General features: G+C 32.0%; 2 protein-coding genes across 2 annotated transcripts; one reads left to right on the plus strand and one right to left on the minus strand.

The window, feature by feature from the left end:
• The first annotated feature begins 5,811 nt into the window (after positions 1 to 5,811).
• Positions 5,812 to 12,648, plus strand: LOC130826429 (potassium transporter 5-like). The gene is made up of 8 exons (XM_057692019.1): positions 5,812 to 6,052; positions 6,615 to 6,840; positions 8,242 to 8,490; positions 8,611 to 8,661; positions 9,547 to 9,807; positions 10,771 to 10,938; positions 11,028 to 11,282; positions 11,363 to 12,648. Exons 1-8 carry the CDS (start codon positions 5,912 to 5,914, stop codon positions 12,322 to 12,324), a joined length of 2,313 nt encoding a protein of 770 aa, XP_057548002.1. The 5' UTR covers positions 5,812 to 5,911; the 3' UTR covers positions 12,325 to 12,648.
• On the minus strand, positions 12,403 to 23,312 carry LOC130826430 (metal tolerance protein 2). Its single transcript, XM_057692020.1, has 12 exons — positions 22,828 to 23,312; positions 21,458 to 21,527; positions 20,445 to 20,542; positions 18,844 to 18,989; positions 18,567 to 18,682; positions 17,886 to 17,982; positions 17,041 to 17,125; positions 16,500 to 16,562; positions 15,944 to 16,049; positions 14,110 to 14,243; positions 13,133 to 13,224; positions 12,403 to 12,812 (listed from the first exon to the last, which is right to left on the minus strand). Exons 1-12 carry the CDS (start codon positions 23,179 to 23,181, stop codon positions 12,695 to 12,697), a joined length of 1,479 nt encoding a protein of 492 aa, XP_057548003.1. The 5' UTR covers positions 23,182 to 23,312; the 3' UTR covers positions 12,403 to 12,694.
• Between the last annotated feature and the right edge of the window lie 328 nt (positions 23,313 to 23,640).

Raw genomic sequence — 23,640 nt, forward strand, 5'->3', positions numbered from 1 at the left:
TCTTATTAAGAGTATTAGTTTTTAACTTTTATATTCTTTATTTATGCAATTATGCTTGATTTTGACTCAGATCTTATCTGATTAGTAATTAGTTAGAGTAATTATCACTTTTTTAAAATTTATAAGTTCGATTGTTATCCAATCTACTTTATTTAATATACTCTATAAAGATAAGTGACAAAGCCTTCACGAACATGGAAGACCATGAGCAAATAACTCCTTGTCTCCTACTTTAGTGTATAAACATTATTTATACTTCTTTCGTTTTAAAATACTTGTAATATTTGACTTTTTATACACTTTAAAGTACTAACTCAATACTTAATATTTCTAATTAGGTATTTTAAAAAATTTTAAAAATTCGATATTAATAATCTTAGCATTCAATGATGTACGTATATTTGATTTTAACTACAATTGGACCATAACCTCTCACCAAATTGATATTTTTTTCATTAAAACTTTTTAAATAACATAAATTGTCATCTCAGATGGTAATTTACTCTTAGGGATTTTTTTTAAATTTTTTCTCGGAATTATAGTTTGAATTAAATAGCGGTTTTCTATAAAAAAACCTAAAACGTCATTTGAGATAACGGTGTGATCTAAAAAATAAATTAAAAAAATATTTTGTGTACTGTCCTACGTGGACAATATCATAGAAAATAAGTTTCCCATGACCATAGAATGGGAAATAAGTTCCGAAAAACATTAATAGGGACAAAAATTCAATATTACACGTAATATGAAACAAAGAAACTATTATACTCTACATATTTATAAATTAATTTTTTAAAATATAATCTCTCCTAGTCACATTAGATGTCTTAGTTATTTTTGAAATACTATTTGTTTATTACTTTTAAATTGAATTTTATTATTAATAAGTTAAAACATAGTCATATGAGATTTTATTTTATTCGTTTTAATATAAAGTTTATTAATATTAATTTTTTTTTATAGTTTTTACCTTTTAATTATACATAATTAATATATTAAGAATTGAATAATTGCATTGGATATTGTTGTGAAATTGTTGCGCATCCTTGGTTAGCTTTTGACTGTCATGTCAAGTGAAAATATCTAATTAGACGACGTCAAATATCTAAATCAACCTTTTCCATGACCTATCTTAATATAGATTACCATAATAAGATTTTTTTCTTTTGATGGGTCATGTGACCCAATATTGGGTCACCATTACCAATGCTCTAATCGCCACTATCACAGTCTTCGACTTGTTTCTTGATTATGACACTTGCATTTCTCACTTATGAATGATGCTGTCACTCGTACTACTATATCCACACTATTTACATTTTAGATTAGTCTAAATATCATACTACTAATTATATATTTCATCTCTCCAGTTAGATTTGCATAAAAGAGAAATAGGATAATTTTAAGGAAGATTTGATGTGTATAAAATTAAAAGAGAGTTAAATTATATGAATGAGATTAAAAGAAAGTAATGGACTATTGTCCAAAAATAAAAATAATGCAAATTAAATAGAACATACCAAAATGAAAAATACTGTAAATTATATAGAACGGAGGGAGTATATTATTCTGTCTCTTTAAATTGGTAATAAAGAAAAATATACTTTTTTATAAAAAAAAACATTTGATATGATAAATGAAGAGAGTAAAATAATTGTGTTCATGAAACTAAAAAAAAAGTTAAAATGTATGAATGAGATTAAAAAAATTGGTGGATCATTGTCCAAAAGTAAAAATGATGCAAAGCAAGTAAGATGAATCGAAATAACAAATGATGTTAAATGAGCGGGACAAAGGGATTATATGTACTATTCTCTTATGAAATTTGCCTCACTTTTTCTTTTAGTTCATCTTATTAAATTCGCTTTATTTATATTTTTGGTTATGACTCAAACTTCTAATCGACAAATTTAATTTACCGTTTCATCTCATCCAATCCATATAATTTTCATTTTAATTCCCATAAAATATCAGTTTACCTACTTTTTTTTTAATTTTTTCATGGGGCAATTTTCATAGGATAGATGAAGTATCACTTTTGTGAAATGCATGACAACATCTTAAAGGAATGTATTGCCAGGTAAAAAGACGAATTAAAAAGAAAAGTGCTTAATGTATACGTGCAGGCCCAACATAAGTTTCCACTTGGAACAAATTTGAAACTCTATAAAACCCCCCTTAATTTCATTACTCATTTAGTGAATTAAAGTATCACTTTTGTGAAATGCATGACACCATCTTAATATTAGATTAGTCTAAAAATAGTACTAATTGTATATTTGTATTCATTTTATGTCCAATGCATGTTAATTGGTTTGTTATTTGTATCTCTCATTCATGTACTTATTGTAAATTTCAGATTAGTCTAAACATAGTTCAAATAGTTCATTTTTCTATTATTATTATTTGGCTGAGGAAGTGAACTTATATTGAAAGTTCTAGTTCATAATTTATTTTCTTTGTTAACTTTTAGTAATTTATTAAAATTTTGGGTTTGACACCAGAGATTTTTATTTGAAGATCAAGGTGGGATATATAATTATAGAGCCAAATCAGCTAGAATAAAAAAAGCATTGATTTAAAACTGTTACGACCCGTTTGGTTAGTGGTACTAAATGGTGGTTATGAGAATAATTTATAGTGTAAAATTTCATCAAAAGATTTATGTTATTCCCATGGTAATGAAACTTTGATCACAAAAAAGTTCTTTTTTTTTTACAAATTTCCATTACCATCTAATATCACCACTCCCAATAGTAATGCATTGAAATGAATTTTATTAAAAAAATAAGATAATTAAGTTAGACAAGCGTTGCCATCAAGGTAGCCAACAAATTTTTCAACCAAAATTACACTAGTTTTCATTTCTATTACCGATGTTTATTACCACCTACCAAATGGACCGTTAAATTTATAATTTGTAAGTTTTTAATATCGTTAGAGTATATAATATACCATGAGGTCTCAATCAAAAGTTTAAGCTAATGGTTGAGGCCCATGATATATTATACTTCCTCCATTCTATTATGCTTTTACGCAATCCAATGTGTTATTTAGATCATTTATATAATGAAATATGTACATCTAAAAATAATAAAAAGTTAATATTATGAAAGTATGCGATTATCAAACAAGATCCTAATTAACTAAATTTTTTCTTACACATTAGCTGTCATATATAAAATAAGCTCGAACGATGAATAGTGTAACAAACAATCATGTAGCGAGTATTTCAAAACGGAAGAAGTATACTTTAAGTGGTCTCTTATCATGTTAGCTTCTAATGCCATATCAAGGAATTGACTCAACCAAACGCTTAAGCTTATAATTGAGGCCTCAAAATATATTATATACTATAACAAATATTTATTTTAGAAATTAAAAATTGAAATTACTACCTTTTGATTAATATATAAAAGTCCAACCTTTACATCATCATTTTTTCATGTAAAGTATTTTTTGATCTCTTTACTTGTTAATATCTGTTTTTTAACCTACCATTGATACAGATACGTTGTGCATTTACAATTAAGGATTTCGTACAACTATACAAACTTAAAAATGCAACAGAAAACAATCAAAAAATACTTTAAATTGATAAATAAATAAATAGTATAAATATGTAATTTGTAGGAAAAATTACCATGAATAATACAATATTTTGCTTATTTCCATACAATAATACGAACTTTTGATTAACCTTGAATAATACTAACTTAAAGGGTTTTTTCCTAGAAAATCTCTAACAGGATAAAAATCAAACTATAGATGATTATAAGACTAAAAAATTGATAAATTAGTTAATAAACTAATTTGTAGGAACATTAACAAAATATTGTATTATTTACGGTCATTTTTTCTAATTTCTATACATCTTTTAAGATGTAAGGTTTTTATTATCTTAGGGTAAAAGTAAAGTTTTTAAATTTTAATTTTCCAAAATTTTATAATTAAGAAAACGTGTTAAAAAATGCAAAGGGAAAGAATCCAAAAACGTATGGTATGATAAGAGGTGGTTGCAAACTAGCAATTTGATGGATTGCTCGTGTCATCTCCCCTTTACGGTCAAATTAAGACGGCGCATTACGTAACTCAATTTGCCTTCCATTCCATAAACATTGGCACGGCCTGGCAATTGGAAAGCAGCAGGATACGCATCACCTATAATTACTTCTTCTTTTTTATTTTGCATTATTTTTATTTTTAAACAATAATATATTAATTCCTTTTAATTTTATACATATATTTCAACTCTATTAATTTCAACGCTATTCATTCTCCCCTCCATTTATCATCAAACTATTACATGTACCCGTACAATATACAGTTATATTAATCTTTTGATTTATATAAATTCAATTGAAATGTTGAACATTATACTAATCTTTAAGCAATAGTCATTTGTAAAAAACTAAAATAGAATAGTATAGTATTATTTTTTCATTTATCATGCCTACTTAAAGAATAACACTTGAAATTTTCCAACATTTTTATAGTATTGTATGATATGATATGATTTGTTATATCTCCTTAAAGAATGACACTCGAAATTTTCCAACGTTTTTGTAATATTGTATGATATGATATGATACTTCCTAATTCCTATTGTTTCATAAGATAACCTATTTTCTCTTTGCTACTATTTTAGGAGCACAAAGGAGTATTATTTAAATCAAGTAATAATACCGTTTGTTAATTGTGTAAAATAGGTGGATAAATTTAATTGTGTAATAATATAAGAGTCCTTATGCAATTGAACACCTTATAAATATCCGAAGCCATCCGTAATATTTATAATAAGAGATAAATTTTAAAAGAATTGATAACATATATCAAGGGATTAATCAAATGTATCTTTTTAATCCGGGCCATGAGTTAAGTAAAATCAAAAACTCAAATATTAATTAACCAAAGTACTCCGTTTTAACCCGAGCAATGACCAGATTTCATATGATTTGAATTTAGTTTAGGTCCAACAAAACTACTATTATACCTTATTAAGAGATTTGAATCCGTAATCTAAACTTTTTAATATCCTATTAAAAATCAAATAAAAAACTTAAATAAAAAATTTAGACTTTAATATACATTATTATATACTCTATCAAATTAAACACCTTATTAGTCTAGAGTTAGATGGTTGTCACTTATTGATTAATGTACTATGTTTTGAATAACCAAAGTTGGCAACCTTTGAAAAGTAGGATAAAGAGACTAGGCTCTAAAGTAACCTCTTCATTTACACCCAAAATTATTCAACCACTTTCTTGTGAGATTCTCAAAAGTATATCGTGATTCTTTTAATACTCCCTCAGTTTCTATAAAATTATTACAATTGTATATTGAATAAAGATTAAAAAATAGTGGAACCATTTAAATTGTGTATATGATATTAAATGAAAGTTAAAATTTGTACATAAGAATAAATAAATTCTGGAAACATTTTCATTAAAGAAACACTAATTCTTAAATGAGACGGTCTCACAGTGAGCTATCTTTATTGGTTCGGTCCAATACACATGTTTTGTCTCAAAGTGATCACTTATAACGTTAAAGTGATCACTTATAATTTTAAAGTAATTATTTTTTATAGTCTTAGAGTGATTACTTATGATCTTAAAATAATTAATTAAATAAATGAGTTAATTATATGGGCCCGTTTCATTATAAGATAGTCTCATATAAAACAAACTGTTATAAAAATGTATTGCTAGATAAAAAGACGAATTAAAAAGAAAAATGCGTAATGTATACTTGTAGGCCCAACATAAGTTTCCACTTGGAACAAATTTGAAACTCTATAAAACCCCCCTTAATTTCATTACTCATTTAGTGAATTAAAGTACTCTTCATTTTACCCATCTCTCTAATAACCTTTTTAATCTCCATTTGTCTCTTATTTTGTGTTAATATGTCAAAAGATAACAATAATAATGAACATGAAAATAATTATCCTGAGATTCTTGAAAGGAAAACAAAATTACATCGTCATGATTCTCTTGATCTTGAAGCCGCTAATGTTAAAGGCCATAATAATGGTCATGACTCTAAGGTATTATTCATTTTTCTTGATTCTATTCCATTATTCTAATGCTATTTAGTCGCTTCTACTTAAAGTGAAAAGATCAAAAGTACACAATCTTATTCTTGTTAATGATATAATTAACACGGAGTTTGTTTCTGATTGATTATTGATGATAAACATCATGTGTAACTTCTCAAAAATAAGAAATGCACATGATTTATTTTTAAGTTGTTGCTGATGTTCGTTTGTTATTATTAGATATTTAACTGTCTAATTAGATGTGTAAATTGTTACTATTTAATAAAATAGCGATTACATATATATTAATTGTTGGACTAAATCTAGAATGAAATTTAACACACTAATTTTAGTTTTTGACTAGCTTCTACAACTATAAGTACTTACATATTGAAAACAATTACTTAGACAAACAAACAATACATAATATTCCTTCAGTTAGATTGAGTTTGCAATAAATCACTAAAAGAATTTCACGTGAAAAACGTGAATGTTGCAAATTCAATAAGACAAAGAAAAAACACGTCACATTGGCAAATAACAATATTTTTTTTTCTAAAAAAACAAGTAGGGTGTAAGTTGGGGAGTGGTATTGTCATTGGCATTCCAAAGTATTGGTGTAATCTACGGAGACATTGGGACTTCACCACTTTATGTGTATGCAAGCACGTTTCCACAAGGAATTAAAAATAAAGATGACATCTTGGGTGTTCTTTCACTCATTTACTACACCATTACTTTGCTTCCTTTGGTCAAGTATGTCTTCATTGTCTTAAGGGCCAACGATAATGGCAAGGGTACGTATATTTTTATTTTTATTTTTATTTTATTCTATTTTTTTATATTTTCGTTTTCCTTTTTTATAATATTGTCAGAAATAATTCAATCAAAAGCTAAAGTTAATAATTGAAATTTCATATTATCTTAGATTTATTTTACATTATTATTACAAACAAAATGATAGTAATGATATTTTGAATATATATAATAGAAATATATATATATATATATATATATATATATATATATATATATATATATATATATATATATATATTTTGTTGTGTTATGATTTTAATCTTAATCAAAGCCTAATAAAATAAATACAATATTAAATATCAATAATAAAGAAATTATTTTACTAATTTTTTACAACTAATTTTTGTTATGTAAAGGGAAAGAATATAATTATAAAGTCAAGCAAGAGAAAAATAATTTAAAATAAGGAAAATTATTGTTTGAAAAAAAAAATTTTGTAAAATAAATGAAACATCAAAAAATCATAAATTAATATTTTATTTGAATGCGTAGAAAGATTAAAAATTAATATTTTAAAATAATTAAGTTACTTCTATCAATTAATAACATTAATTGGTCAAATATCAAATATAATTAATATTTAAAAATATTAATTTAATGAGTTACCAACTATTATCTATAAGCCGTTTAACAGACAACTCTAAAGTCAAGATTTGTGTAAGAACCAAGGAGCTTGTTGGTACTCTGGCGGCTCAATGCATTGCTGGCTTGTGAAGTGTGATGTGTCACTAAATTTGGAAGAATATTCCTTAGGCAATCTTAAGAGGATGCTAAAAGTATCTGGACTTTTTTGCAACTATCTTAGGTTGAATCTGGGGAGAGTTTAACTGTAATATAATATTATACTCCTATCATTCACATGTTTTTATTTTATTAGAATTGGAGAGTTTAATAAAATTGTTAAAAAAATTTTTTGATTTATCAATAGCTGATAGGGGAAAAAGTTGTACTCCCTCCGTTCCTTTTGGTTTGTCTACTTTAAATTTTTTCACTTTATAAGAGAGAAAATTAAATTTGATTTTTAAAATATATATTCAAGACAAAATATATTCATGTTGACTCATGTTAGATTCGTCTTGATGCAAAGAATTTTAATATATAATTTTTAAAATTTTTTATTATGCGTATTATGAGATATTGAGACTCAAAATTTACTTTGAAATACGTAAAAAAAATAAAGTGGATAAACAAAAATTAACAGAATTATTTTTGACAATTTTTCAAACAATAAAAAGAGCTTTAATAAAAGAAAGGTGGTTAAAGTTGTTACTATAATATCTATTAATTTAGTAACGATGATGAATTTTTATTTTTGATATGATGATGATGAATATATTTTTTTTGATATAATGATGATGAATAGTTGGGAAATTGAACAGGGGGAACATTTGCATTATATTCTCTTCTATGCCGAAATGCAAAGGTAGGTTTACTCCCAAGTCAAGAAGTTGAAGATCAACAAGTCTCAAATTACAAATTAGAGTTGCCAACAAAACAATTAGGGTTATCTTTGAAGATCAAAACCTTTTTAGAGAAAACTACATTCATTAAATATCTTCTTTTGATTGTTACAATGCTCTCTACTTCTTTGGTTATTGGAGATGGTGTTCTTACTCCCTCTATCTCAGGTATCACTTCATCCTTTCTACTCTTTTTTTTTCACCTTTGATTATAGGGTGTCTCGTTGAAAGAAGGAAAGTTAGGTGAGAATCGACTTTTTCTGAAAAGTGGTACTATATTAATTACAGTTTTATCTGCTGTTGGAGGGTTAAAAGAAGCTTCATCCTACTTTACTGAAGGTAAAGTAAAATTTACACTTGATTTATACTTTTATACTCTCATTTCATTAGTTTTTTTCTCAAATTTTATGTTATAGTGAACAAATAGGAAGTTCACCAAAAGACTAGTCTGGTGAGTGAAAGAACCTATTTGCCTATAAACCCCCCACACCAATTGCATACACAATTGATATGAGATCAGTTCCATGCAATATTGTTACATTTAGGAATTGACATTTTAGGATTCAGTTGGGTTTAGACTCGATTCTTATCCGAATCCTGAATATAGGTTGGGTCCAAACCCGAACTATTATCTTAAGTGACTCGGACTCAGGGTCTGAGTTGGGTGTAAACCAAACCCAAACTCTAAAAAAGTTTTAATATGTGGAAATCATAGCTGAAAAATCTAAACCCCAAAATTTTAGTTAAGTTTTGGACTCGGACTTAGTTCTAAATCTTTAAGGTCAAAATAATAGACCCATACCCTTAAAAAAGGATACAGTCCATCAACAGGACTGTTTTTGAGGGTAGCTTTGAAGTGCAACACCTAAGGCCTAGCTTATAAAGGTGCCTAAATTAAGTTAATCCTTATTATTAGGAATTAGTTTGTGCTTAAGTACCTTATCATTATATGATCTTAAATTTGTACATTTATTTGACATTAAATTAATATGAAAAAAAAGAGAATATTATATGATGCATAGTTGAAGTAAAAAAATCGAAATTTTACTTATACAAGGGCCCTTTTTTATGTTCCGCCAAGAGTCCAAAAATTGTCAGAAACAGCACTGTGACTAACATATTCTGGATACAATCTTGGACCGAAATCATGAAGTATATATATTGTTCAAGATTCTTGAATGGGATACTAACTATTCTTTTTGCACCTTATTTATATTGTTTTAGGAAGGGTGGTTTGGATATCAGTTGGCATTCTAATAGTTCTATTCTCAGCACAAAGATTTGGGACAGATAAAGTTGGATACAGTTTTGCTCCAATTGTTAGCATTTGGTTATTACTAAATGCCGGAATTGGTGTCCATAATTTTGTCAAATACGATCCCACTGTTGTCAAAGCTGTAAATCCTTGGTATATAATTCAGTATTTCACAAGGAATGGCAAAGATGCTTGGGTCTCTCTTGGAGGTGTGGTTCTTTGTGTTACAGGTTTGTCTTTCTCATATCCTTCATACCCATGTTCTATATAATTATGGTATCATATCACAAGTTTGAAAACACATTCATTACAAGGGGTGTAGGCACTAACGAATCTAGCGTGATGTTACTGAGGTCAGTTAATATCAGTTAAATTCAAAATTAAATCAAATATTACGTGTAAATGATAATTTTGTTAGTGTATTGCCTCCATATATGTGACAAGAAATCAAAACTTAGTAGCACTTTTTACTTAAATTGATATCACTTGTTTCTTTCTGAATCCGCCACTGAGGGTAACTCTCTTATTATAAAGTATATAATATATCATAAGGATTGGTTGAAAGGATCTCTTAACATGGTATTATATCCCAACGTGGTAAAAAGGTTATGAATTTGAACCTTATCGATCCCTCGTTTCAAGTGGCATACGACATATTTAGGAGCATGCAGTATGAGGAGAGTAGGCTATGACGATTCATCACATGATCACTCCATGGGCTCACTCGTGTAGACACACCATTGGGGCACTTGTGCGCCCGATAGGCAATGAACGTTGACTTGCATTCACACTTGATGTGAGGTTCACTCTTTCCCAAAACCATATGGTCATAGGAAGATTACCCACCAAGCCTTATATGCAAGTCCACAACCCGCTATTTTAATGATGTGGAATTTTCCTCACATATGAAAAAGTATACAGCATATCTCGAGGCTACAATCATTGCTTTTAGCTTTTGACATGTATTAGAAGCCAACGTAACATAAATGTCACAGGTTCGAATCTTATCCATCTTATATTTCACATAGAAAGTTTAGCACAACCATGCACAAGTAGATCATATACATGCGTTTTACACACTTCTAACCTAAAAAACTTTTATGTGAAAGTCATGATAGTATATATAAGATATCCTAGAGCTACAATCTATAACTTAAGCTTTTAGTTGAGTTGAATGACTGTTGTATTTACAGGTACGGAAGCACTGTTTGCAGATGTTGGCCATTTTTCAGTGAGATCAATCCAATTAAGTATGTCAAGTGTTGTATACCCAGCTCTTATGTTAACATACTCGGGGCAAGCATCATACCTTCGCTTACACCAAGATAAAGTCAGTAATGCATTCTATAATGCTATACCAGGTAAATCTTCATCATCCCTTGTATTTTTTCCTATCAAATGTAATCAGGTTTATTCATTTATCTTTCGGAACTTTCGCGTCAATTTTCAGATCCAATGTACTGGCCGATGTTCGTTGTTGCGGTTTTAGCAGCAATCATAGCAAGCCAAGCTATGATCTCGGGCACGTTCTCGATCATCCAACAATCTTTAGCTCTAGGGTGTTTCCCTCGAGTTAAAATCGTTCATACATCCATCGAATTCGAAGGCCAAGTTTACATCCCGGAAGTCAACTACATTCTGATGTTGGCCAGTGTGTTTGTCACGGTTGCTTTCAGAACAACCGAAAAAATAGGTCATGCTTATGGTAAATATCCGAAATTTGTTCTTGATTATACTAGTATTAGAATTCAGTTCTAATTTTCAGCCCGTGAAATGAAAAACCAGGCATAGCAGTCGTGTTTGCTGAGACAATTACATCGTCTTTCATGGTACTCGTAATGATAGTGATTTGGAAGAGGCATATCTTATGGGTGATTTTGTATGTATGCTGCATTATGTCAGTCGAGTTTCTATATTTGAGTTCGGTGATGTACAAATTCCCTCATGGTGGGTACTTTCCGATAGCATTTGCTAGCATCCTACTTGCGACGATGTTCATTTGGAACTATGTATATCGAAAGAAATACTACTACGAAATGGAGAATAAAGTATCACCGGATTGTCTAAAGGAGATTGGGACTCGAACAAAGTTGAGGAGGGTTCCGGGTTTAGCAATCTTCTACTCCGAATTAGTCCATGGAATCCCTCCTATCTTTACGCATTATGTAGAGAACATCCCAGCTTTGCACTCGGTGCTTGTATTTGCATCCGTTAAGTCATTGCCTATCAGCACGGTTCCAATAGAGGAACGATTTTTGTTCCGTAGAGTTGATCCAAGGGAGCTCAACGTGTTCCGCTGTGTGGTTAGGTATGGTTATGCGGATACTCGCAATGAGGAAGAGCCTTTCGAGACAATGCTAATTCAAAGGTTGAAAGAGTTTATGAGAGACGACTTTTGGGTACAAGTAACGGATAATAACCCCCCAACACCAACTTCGAAACGAGAGTTCGATTCTCACTGCACAGAGGAGGAATATATCAAGGATGTTGACGATGAAAATGTAGTGCAATCAAAGGAGGAAGCATTAGAGAACGAAATAGAGGTAATCGATAAAGCATGGCGTGCAGGGGTTGTACACATGATGGGGGAGAGCGAAGTGATGGCAAGTAAAAGGTCCGGGATTGGAAAAAGGATTGTTATTGATTTGGCTTTCAACTTTTTGAAGAGGAATTTACGGCAGACAGATAAGATGTTCAATATCCCTCGTAAACGACTACTTAAAGTTGGGATGACATACGAACTGTAGAAAAGAAGACGAAACATTGCATCCATGTTTCCCGGAACAAGCTTCTCATGCAAGAACATCAAGTTTATGTGCATACAGTAAACAAGTTTATATTCTTATAATTTGTATTAATTGGGTCATTCAACCCATATATGGGGCAGTCTCACAGTGAAACCGTCTCATACTACAAGTTGTGTTATTTTGTAGTTTAAAAAACAGGGATCATCCTTCGACGTTTGTTATTCCGGTAGAGATTCTGAATCTCCTTCTTCCATTCACATAGATAAACACTTTCATGTAACCATTTACTCCTATCTATTCTATAAAGATGTCGAAGTTGTATTATTTTTCCTATATCTAGAAGAGTGTCAAAGAGTACCGGATAATCAGTTTATGCGGAAGTTGTATGGGTTGCCGGAGAAAGCTGCAGCTTAACACTAACTTGGACGACATCGGATACAGTTCCGAGAACCTCCTTTTTCACTTCTTCCGCCATCAACATTGCTTCTCTAGAATAGACAAACAGATAAGAACATAAATGTATTTTCGTTAAGCGACTCCCATCTAGGATGGAGTTTGTGGGGTCAGATATACGCAACCTTACCCTTATTAGTGATGATACTAACAAAGAGGTTGTTTCAAATAGATCTTTGGTAGATAATATCATGCTCAGCTTCACATAAATACAAAGCGCACATAATCTAGTGAGTCATTTTACTATTATCCAATATATCTGAAATCAAAAAATTATAAATCTTTTGCCCATCGAATAAAATTGAGCATATTTTCACTGAATGATGTAAAAAATTATTTCTTGCGGCATTTTTACCTGATCATGATGTCAGGTGGCATGGAGACCTCAATATCCAGCATAATCTTGTTTTGCAACAAGTGGTGAGTTATATGCTCTAGCTTCATTTTCTGTAAAATTACATAATCATCTTATGGATTATGATACTACCACAAAAAAGGAACAGGGAATCGACAGTGATCCATAAAAACTGATTTCTTTAGTTTCCGATTTTTGGTTTGATAAGGGATTTTAAAGCGATAATTTAGGTGGAAAAGATCTTCGCATCGTACCAAACAGAAAACTAATTTTTATTTACATTTGTCCTCTTTCATGGATATTTGTTTCCCCAGAAACTGTAATCCGCCATACCAAACACCACCTAGGGGGAAAATGATGTTCTTATACAAGTATGATAGAAAATGATTGTTCTGGTAAAAAGATAATAGATCAAACAATGCAAAGCAACCGGAAAGCTTAAAGAATCTGTCCATGAATGGGATCAATCATGACGGAAATGCAACATTACAGCTGGTGTTTAACAAATATAATCAACAATGAACATATTGATGGGTATTTGGAAAACGACTGATAGGTAGTAGCTGATAGTTAATTACAGTGGTTGATTTGACCAACAATAATTTTAAACCCGCTGCTCATAGCAGCTTGTTCAAAAACAATTTATTCATAACAATAAGCTGCTTCAACCAACTAGTTTACCAAACATTAGCATTGGGTGGTTTGACCATCCAATCTTCTGTTTGTATTAAAATAAGCTAAAATTGCCCAATAAGCTATTTTGCCAAACACCCCTTTCTAATAAATAGTTGAGGCATGGAAACAAAAATTGCAAAACTCGATATAGTAGATAATTTCAGTGCTTTGAAAAATCCTCAACTAAAAAAGAGTTTCTTTTTATAATCGAAATTCAAATTAATGTTTGAAATGCAGAGAAAACCTACATACAACAAGATGTTGGCAAATGGAGAAATGTTTCAGCAAAAAAAAAACATTACCTTTGGAAATTGTGATGAGAATATACAAGAGATCATATGGTTAATGTCTTTGTCCTTTAAGGAAACGATGTTGAGATCTTTATCCGAGCTGTCTAATTTATTCTTCATATTAACTTCTGGTGAAATAGAAGGATCTGCAATAGAAGTCCCAAAAATGAAATAGTAACAATTGCAAAACAATGTTCAAGCTGAGGCTAGATGAGCTCATCATCATTGGATAATACCTGGAGAACACAATGTTTTTCAAATGAAATTCCCAAAATAAGATTCGGAAAATGACACTGATTAACATGTCATGTAAAAAAGGTTTTCAGCAGGTAAAACAGTACACATTGCATTTCAAATACCTAAAATTTAATATATTTCAAGATGAATTTTAACCAAGATATCTGGCAAGTATTAGTTCGATTCAAAATTTTTTTAAAGCTGAAGTTAGAAAGACTTGGCAAAGTTTGTGACTCAAGTCTCTGCAATGGACTTATCAAATGTCAAGCAAATTGTCAATTCATGATTGAAAGATTATATATTTAGCATCCATGCATAGCATACATAACAGTACGAGTATGCTGTAAGACAACCAAATTCGAGAGCTGAAACCACTATCAAAGTTAGAACTGCATCTATAGTTTCCATGTCTGACCACCGATTCATAGAGTGATACCAAACACATTTGTCATAATCATGGAAATTGTGTCGTGCTGAGCTGCCACATGCTGTGCCTGTCGCGCCTAGTTCCAAGTCGTGCTAGGTCGAGTGTCGTGTCGAGTCGTGCTTGGCCATCCAAAAATGAGGTCTATCCACGAAAATTGTGAAGTGCTAGGCCACCCATGTGTCGTGTCTATTGTGTCTTGCGCCTAATCGTACCGTGCCAAGTCGTGCAGCGACTTGCCTGGCTATTGAGTGCCATCCCGGCCCACATATATCTTTTAACACAAAAGTCGCCCACTCCTAGAAAACCACTACACAATGGAAAGCTATAATGCTATTTTTAGTATTTTATCAACTATATCACATTACCCCAATGGCATTAAGTGGCTCCTACCCAGGGTGGGGTTTGGGGGGTCGGATATACACAACCTTACCTTTGTTAGATAACACTAACAAAAAGATTGTTTATGATCAACCCTCGGTAGCAAACATCATGTGCACCTTCACATAAATAAAAAGTGCATATGATTTAATGAGCCATTTTAATATAGTCAATTATAATCCATAACCAAAAAACCATAAATCTTCAGCCCCAACGAAATTAGGGACAAAAAAATCATGAAAATCTATCCCTAAAATAATTCACTCAATTGTAATACGCTGTGAATTCCACATTTCCCCAACATTTGAATAATCTTCACAGTACATATGAAGTAGAGGTTCATTTTGAATATGGGCTTACTATTATAGCAAGTGGGTAGGTGGAGCATGGAGCATAGTGCGAAATCTAGGGTGACGCAACTTGAAATTTGGCACTATGGTACGGAGGCATTATCTTGAAGCCATGAACTCCTTGGTGGGCTCGTGGTCATATTTTGCATTTTCACATAACCAACTTAATATCATCAAGAAAAAAAAGGAAGTAGAAAACAACATTCTCATTGTCCCCACACAAATTATCATAAACACTAGCAGAAAAAAAAAGGTTCATAACTAGCTCTATTATGCTACAAAATCCATAATTTGTAAAATCTAAAGTAATTTCTTTAATTAGTCATAATCAAAAAAAAAAAAAAAAAAAAAAAAAAAAAAAAAATCCATGCCACCTTGTGACAGCAAAGATTACCATTTAAGTTAATCATGACAATATGACGATTCATGAAAAGTACACAATAGAAGTATCTACCTATGTGTATGAAGACTTCAGCCACCTCAGGATGAGACTCATGAATCCGATGCCTGACATTTTCACCAATATGATGAGCCGCACTAACACTGGCGAAAGGATCAACCTGCAAGAAACACATGAACACAAAACCTATATTTTAGCAAGAAATCAAATGACTTGTCAAATTCTCACATTCCTTTCCAACCTCCATATAAATGACAAATATATAATTTAATCACCAGTGATTGTCCTCCACTCCTTATTCAATGATATGCAAAATGGTAAATTGAGGGACAATCCGGGTCATGAAAAGGAATCGAGAACGCAGTTCACCATTTTTCAAAAATTAAAAGTTAAATCACTGTCATCCTTTTTAGTTGAGGATAAATTTTGAACGTGAAGAAAGGATGTTTGGGATTTTTTACAATTTCCATAAAGAAAATGACATAAGTTTTAGGGAAAAATATATAAGACAAACAATTTGGAAAATCACTAAATCCCAGTAAAGGAAAAAGCACCAGAAAGACCATAATACACACAGCAGAAATATGAAAGCATTGAGAAGATGCTATACCTCTATGTGTACATCAAGGTGTAAAAACGAGCCAGCCCTCCTCCCTCTGAGGCGATGGCAACCCTATATACATAACCAAGTGCACCTTTTAGCAAGACATAACGTCCAACACACAAGCAGTGGGTACTACCGAATGACAAATCTATGACAGGCCATGGAAAATTCAGTTTGCATTTTATAATTCAATTATTGAAAATATGAAAAATTGTGATCATTAGAAACATCACATTTTGTTTTCGACTATGTAATGAACACAGATTTTGGGAATAAGGCTTTGACATTGTCTTTGTTGTTTTAAAAGCATTACATTTTAAACAGGCTATCACGTATTCACGTTGTGATTTCATGGAAATTCAACAAAGTTAGAGTCAGGTCACGTTATAATATTCACGATGAATCATATAGCACAAAAGGATTTGTAGGAATCTATGAGAACAGTATAGAATACCTCTGGTATCAGTATGCTGTTAGTTCTGCATACCACGCCGACACTTGGATTGATAATTCTATTAAAATAACAGTGCTAAAAGATGTGTATTACCTTCACTCCTTCAACCTGTAGAATAATCTTTCGGTAGCATTTCAATTGCTCTTGTGGAACCGCAGCATCCACCAGCTCCAAAATACTGTTTGTACAAGACATTGTTACTCAGGCTATCCAACATATTGTTAGCACCATGTTCATTTACTCCCTACTTAAATAAACCAACACTTTTATTACCAACAACAACCATAACAACAATGCCAAAGCTTTAATCCCAAAAGACTAGGTTGGGTACATGAACCAATAGATAGTTCTAGTGGTGCTCCACATGAATTCTCCTTCTCAATTAATTTCGATTTTCTACAATTTCAGCCTGTAAATCTAACGGTCATCATCAGTCTTCCTCACCCTCTTTTTTATTTCCCCATGTTTCAACTTTCTATTTTCCTTACCGTTTCACTAATACCCCATCGTTGCACATGCCCATACCATCTTAAATGATTCTCTTTCACATTCTTATCGATATTCGGGACTCCTAAACATGACCAAAAAGTAGTTGAAGCATCCATTGGAGCGATTTTTTTTCTTCCGACTTTATGGTGTCTCTACTTATCTCTTGGTGCTTAAGTAAGACTTCATGTAAGCTGTCTTACTCCGACTAAACTTAAACCTATGCTAATATGTTCAAAGTTTTAAGATGTATATAGTAACATGATTTAAGACATCAATAGTGTAGCATATCACAACTTCAACAATTCCAAAGCATTAATCTTTTGTCGGTTACACACTTTTCACCACACTCAGGCCTAGAAAGTGTAGCGCGTCGCTAAGTAGGGGACGCCCCCACTAGAATCTATATTTCATGATGCATAATTTAGGATATCTTGACAGAAAACAATTACCTCTGGTAACCAGACTCCAGACCAGCTTTTAGAATCATGCCTGACACTACAAGTCCAGCAAGCGGATCTAAAAATTTTACCCCGAGAATAGATCCTCCTGAGATCAGAATTAGGTCATATGTGTCAGCACTACTTCTGTCAATAAAACCAGCAAAAACAACACAACACAAGCACACTTGCCATGTCCTATTCATATTAACTCCTAAACATGATAAACTTTTTGTTGAATAGTAATAAGAATCATGATTTAGCTTAAGAGAAATCACCATAACAACCAGAAATAAGCCATTAACCAGGACTGACACTTGTGTTCTAAATATCTGCATTTATGAGACAAAAGGGAGTATGAAAAGTAGCAATTAGCTACTATTAGTGACATCAGACTCGGAACGTGAGAGACCCAACATTGATAGCTAAACGCAAATCCCCTCGACATTGGTTACAAAGACTAAGCACGATCAAATTTTCCGGATATTCCAACCATTCATGACAATGACCATACAAATATCAGTGTGGGCTTTGTGCAAGTAATATAACTAAGATTGATGATTTTGCTTTTAATTAATTTCTGCAGAAGTTCGTGTACACAAATATGCTACATAAAACTTCAAAATTGCCTTCGAGATAGTGAGGAACAAAACTGAATTTACATGATATCTATAAAACCAATACAATTCTTACCTACCCCAATAAGAGCAACTAAAGAAGATACAGCATCAGCCCTGTGATGCCAGGCATTTGCTTTCATCAATCCACTGCCCTCTTTCTCTCCGGCTTTCTTTGTTATCCAATAAAGACTGCAATAACGCAATACAAAGGCATAATGCAACACTCAAACATTGATTGAAATGTGCATTCAAATCCATAAAAAGAGAGAAATAAAACAGTCAAACTCAAAAGGACGATAGCAAACAAAAGAGGACCACAAAGATTAGAAAATCTCTTTTTTAGAAAATACCTTTCTTTTACGGCAATGGATAGAATAGTCATATTTAATGCTAGAAGTGGGTGCTCCATGTCGATCTTATGGTCATGCCCATGATGATGACCATGCGCATGTGTCAAAGAATTACTAACAACCTCAGGGGCTGCTGCAAACCAACCCTGCACAGTACGTACATCAAAACTTAATACAGAGTCAAGCAGCATCACACTAACCCAAAAGTTCATAGAGTGATACGTATTATAGTATATGACTACACCAAAGTTTGTACCAACAATAATGCAAAAACTAAATCCCAACAATATGAGGAAAGTTGCCTCAACAAAGTCCTAACCATCACAAAAAAATACCGAAATTCTAAAATATGAGAGAAATGCTACAACGAAATAAAGAAGCTTTCCATTTGACATAAAGCACGAAGATGTAAAAGATTAAGCCACAAGCAGATTGGCACTTTGAAGCCCAACTTTTATGTGTATCTCACAATATTTTAATTCTTATCCATTAGTACCTAATAATGTGGCATGCTTGAGTACATAAAATAAATATTAAAACACAATTTATAATCTGGATAATTAGACTAGACAAAAGAAAATGAAAGGTAACTAGTGCAAACCAACTTACACATTTTGGGTATGTAAGTCAATTATGTGGATCGGACAACTCTAATCATTGTTTCCCCAACACAATTCGTCTTTGTACGTGGGACGGGAACGAGAACGCAGAACGCAACCTAGTGTGACGCTGGAACGACTAGGTAAAAAACATAGAATGTGAAGTTAATATCAAAAGAAAATATAGTTGAAACTATTTTAGCTTTACGGCTTTATCTCTTGGATTTCCTCCCTTCTCTCTCCTTTAATATTCAAATGGAGGTTAAAAACCTTTCAATCGATTAAAGGTTTGCTACACTTGGACTACACTTTACGATTGGGGTTCATTTTGTTGGTGATTTGGGATGTGTGTTCTAGGTTCACAGAACGAAGTTATATTCCATATTCCAGATTTCTATGTCTCTGACTTCAAACTCCACACATGTTATTTCAATGTAGAGAGATGAAGCTTTGGTAGGATCTAGCACGTAAAGAGAGAACCAGAGAAATTATGTATGAGAATGTTGTGTCAAGCATTTCACGGTCTTTTACTACCAATGAACATTGTGTCTTGTTTTTTTACGGTATTTTACTATAGAGAACTTTCCGGACTTAAATAACCAATATTTAATGCGACCAGCACTCTTTATTTTTCCATGGTTTTAATTTTTAGAAGACCCTCAGACTGGTTAATTATTAATAAACTACAAATGTATATATCATAATAGCCCTTGAAAATAAGGCAAATCAATTTATTGCCCGCCCTCAACATTCTTTATCGGTAATTTAGAATATTTTGCACTCCAAAAGTAACAATGATGGATAACCTCTAGACTCGATCAACATCTATAAGATACAATAACCAATGAACAATGCCATGTTGATATTAAGTACAATAAATGACTTCTATCCTAAGAGCATAGATGCACTGCCATGCATATAGGCACAATGACAAAAACTAGCTTGAGAATGAGAACAAGGCCATGGAGAAAGGGAAAGAGCTAATATGGGAATAGTTTCTACCAGCAAAATGTCAGCAGCATGCCATGCAATACCTCCTGCAGTTACAAGGAGCATACCAGAGATTCCTAGTGCTCCAAGTGTTTCAAATTTTCCGTGTCCTGCAGCATATAAAGAATGAAAATTTAAATTCTGCTCATGGCATAAAATGTGACGGTGATTTATGTTGATGGTCACCAACCTATCGCAACCCTTTACCCTCCTCTACCTGGTCTAGGGACCGATGAAGATGAGTTTGACAAATCACCATGGTAAAAAGTTAAGTGATCTACTTTCTTATATAGATTGAGCTCTTGAGCTATTAATCTTCTTTTCACCAAATATAAGGTTGTTTTCTGACTGATCCGAATGGAATGCGGATACTGAAGCAGTTCCCAAAGTCAATCTACTTAATGACACAAAAGATACAGACTCTTAATGGCCACTTTACGTAATGAAATACTTGGATCTTTACTTAAATACATGGATGAATGAACATGCACAACAGGAAATTGTATTTATAATTTTATTATGGGAAGACAGCAAACAGATCTGAAATTGTTAGCATGAAATTGAAAGTTTTGAAGTGTAACATGATTTGCAAGTTAATTCGTTTTCTGGATTCGCGATTCGCTCAAACTGACCCTAAAATAGACCAAAACCGACCATAATTCACTTTTATTTTATTCACGATTCGCAAGGAGATTAGTGAATCATGTGACAGTGGTTTTGAGGATATTATACATAACATGACTGAAAGGACTACCTCATACAGAATGTAGTATAGAAAAGAAAATTCATGTGAACTTTACAAATTCTTTTAAACGAGTCTACAACTTCATTAAGACAGCGTTGGGTGAATTTGGATAGCCAACTGCTGGCTACAAGGAATTCAGAAGTCGTAAAAGAAAACAAATTACCGTCAAGATCATAGTACAAGTGTGTGCAAAAAATACAGATATGAAATTTAAAAAATCCATAATGCCCCATAACAAAAAATGAAACAGACATGAAAGTAGGTAAGAACGATAAACAACCATATGGATGTTCTTTGTCTCTAGGCACTCTCGCAGCTTTAAATGAGAGTAAAGCAACACTGCTGAGAACCTGCAATGCAGTCATGCAGATATGCTAACCGATGTAAGCAATAATCAACATTAAAAATGTTCAAGATCTTGAAAATGGAGACTCTACAAGAAAAACAAAAACACATGAAGAACATAAGAGAATCCTAGCAAGAAATCCTGCATCAAAAATAGCAAGAATAAATCCTGTAGAAGACAATTGCATAGTACTCTAGATGTGAATTCTAGCTTCCATTCAACCCAACATTCACAAAAAGTGCATTTATTCATAGAGCACATATGGATAAAACCAAATCTCGAATCGGAATGCATCCTCCAAAAAACCAGATTAGAAAGAAGCAGGGGAAGTTCTGAGCATGTTCAACGTAGTCAACCGCATAGGGCCCCAAAAAATTGAGAGTCTCAATATTAAATTTCTCCGTTAACCGTTAAAAGATACAAAATTGTTGGAAAATATCGTAACGTTTAAAATTGTATAGGACCTTCAAAGAATTTGCAATTTTTCCTCCGCCCCTGGAAATAAGTTTTTAAATATTTTGCTCTTTCATGCCAATACACTTGATAAAATCCTTCAAATAATTTGAAATAGACACCATTAGCATTCTTAGGTGTAAGGATTTCAATAGAAGTATAATTGCTTGTCTTAGCTCAATTCCTTATATTTATGTAACATATAAAAAACATTTAAAATGGCCTAAAAAGAAGCCATTTAGCCTTCAGAGCAGCCATTGAAAGCACTAAGGTTTGGTTTGGAGAAAAATATTTTCCCTGAAAACTTTTTTCCCCATTTTGGAAGCAAACTTAAAACTTGAGTAGACAAGAGTTTTTAACACTCTGTAAACACTTTCTTCCAAAAATGGAAAGAAACCAATTTTCCTCCACCCTTCCATCCCCACACCTCCATTTCTCTTAACAGTTTTTCAGCAAACCAACAAATAAAAAATTACTCATCATTTATACACCCCTTTCCTACGCCTATCCTGTAATCCCCAAAAAAGAAAATAATACCCAATATTCACAGTTGCATCAAAACATGTATCACAGTTCACAGCTCTCAATATATATACAAGTGCAACATAGTTCGCCAATTTGAATTCATATTTCGTTCAAGTTTGACCAAGATTAGCCCAAAACCAACCATAATTTATTTTTTTTGTTTTACGATTCACAAGTAGATTAACAAATCATGCGACACTTATGTATAAACCCCCTTCACATGCAAATTGCTAAACAACAACCCATATAAGCTAATAGCATGAACTTGGTAACAATCATACAAAAAGGGTAATTTACACCCAAAAAGTTCAAGATTGATAAATTACCACATCTGATAGAGAATGAGCAGCATCAGCTATAATGGCAGTGCTTCCAGATAAATACCCAGTGATGGCTTTTCCTGCCGCCAATCCAACATCAGCAGCAAGTCCCAGCCTAAATATGTTCTCACTTTTTTTACTAGAACCTTTATGAACATTCTGATCATGATGTGAATGACCTAAATGCCACCGTTTGATTATAAGGCAATTTGATTGATTAATTCCTCCCAATTGGGTTGCTAAACATTTGAGAGTTGAAGGATTTTGATGGGTTATGATTGGATTTTTGCGGATTGTTGAGGGAAATTTTGAGATGTATGGTTTGTAAATGTGATTCGAATAAAAGAATCTGAAACCCATTTCAGATTGATCGAAGATGGAGCTGACCGAATATTAATTGAACGAAATCACGAATGCAATTCACTCGATGCTCCCCAAAGTGCACCCCCAAACATCCCCTTCAACATCTACCTTTGTCATTTGTGCACCTCAAGTTTACAAATTATTTTAATTACTCGTTTTTAAAGAATAATTTGCAAATTGCAAGTTTAAAGTTTAAACGAATTATAGTCTTAATATTTATTTTTTTTACTTTAAAGTTTAACACTTTTACAAATTACAGTCTTAATATTTTTTTTTTTTTGAATTACAGCCATCAAAGTATTAAAGTTTACTGGTTTAGGCCAAAATCACAAAACTCCGACCACTTAATCTAAAATTCCGACCTCCAAAATGGTCGAAATTTTGTGTTTTAGCCTGAACATGCAAATTTTGAGAGTGTAATTCAAAAAAATGCTAAATTTGAGGACCATAACTCGC

This window comes from Amaranthus tricolor, chromosome 11 (assembly GCF_026212465.1).
Source record: "Amaranthus tricolor cultivar Red isolate AtriRed21 chromosome 11, ASM2621246v1, whole genome shotgun sequence".
NCBI lineage: Eukaryota > Viridiplantae > Streptophyta > Magnoliopsida > Caryophyllales > Amaranthaceae > Amaranthus > Amaranthus tricolor.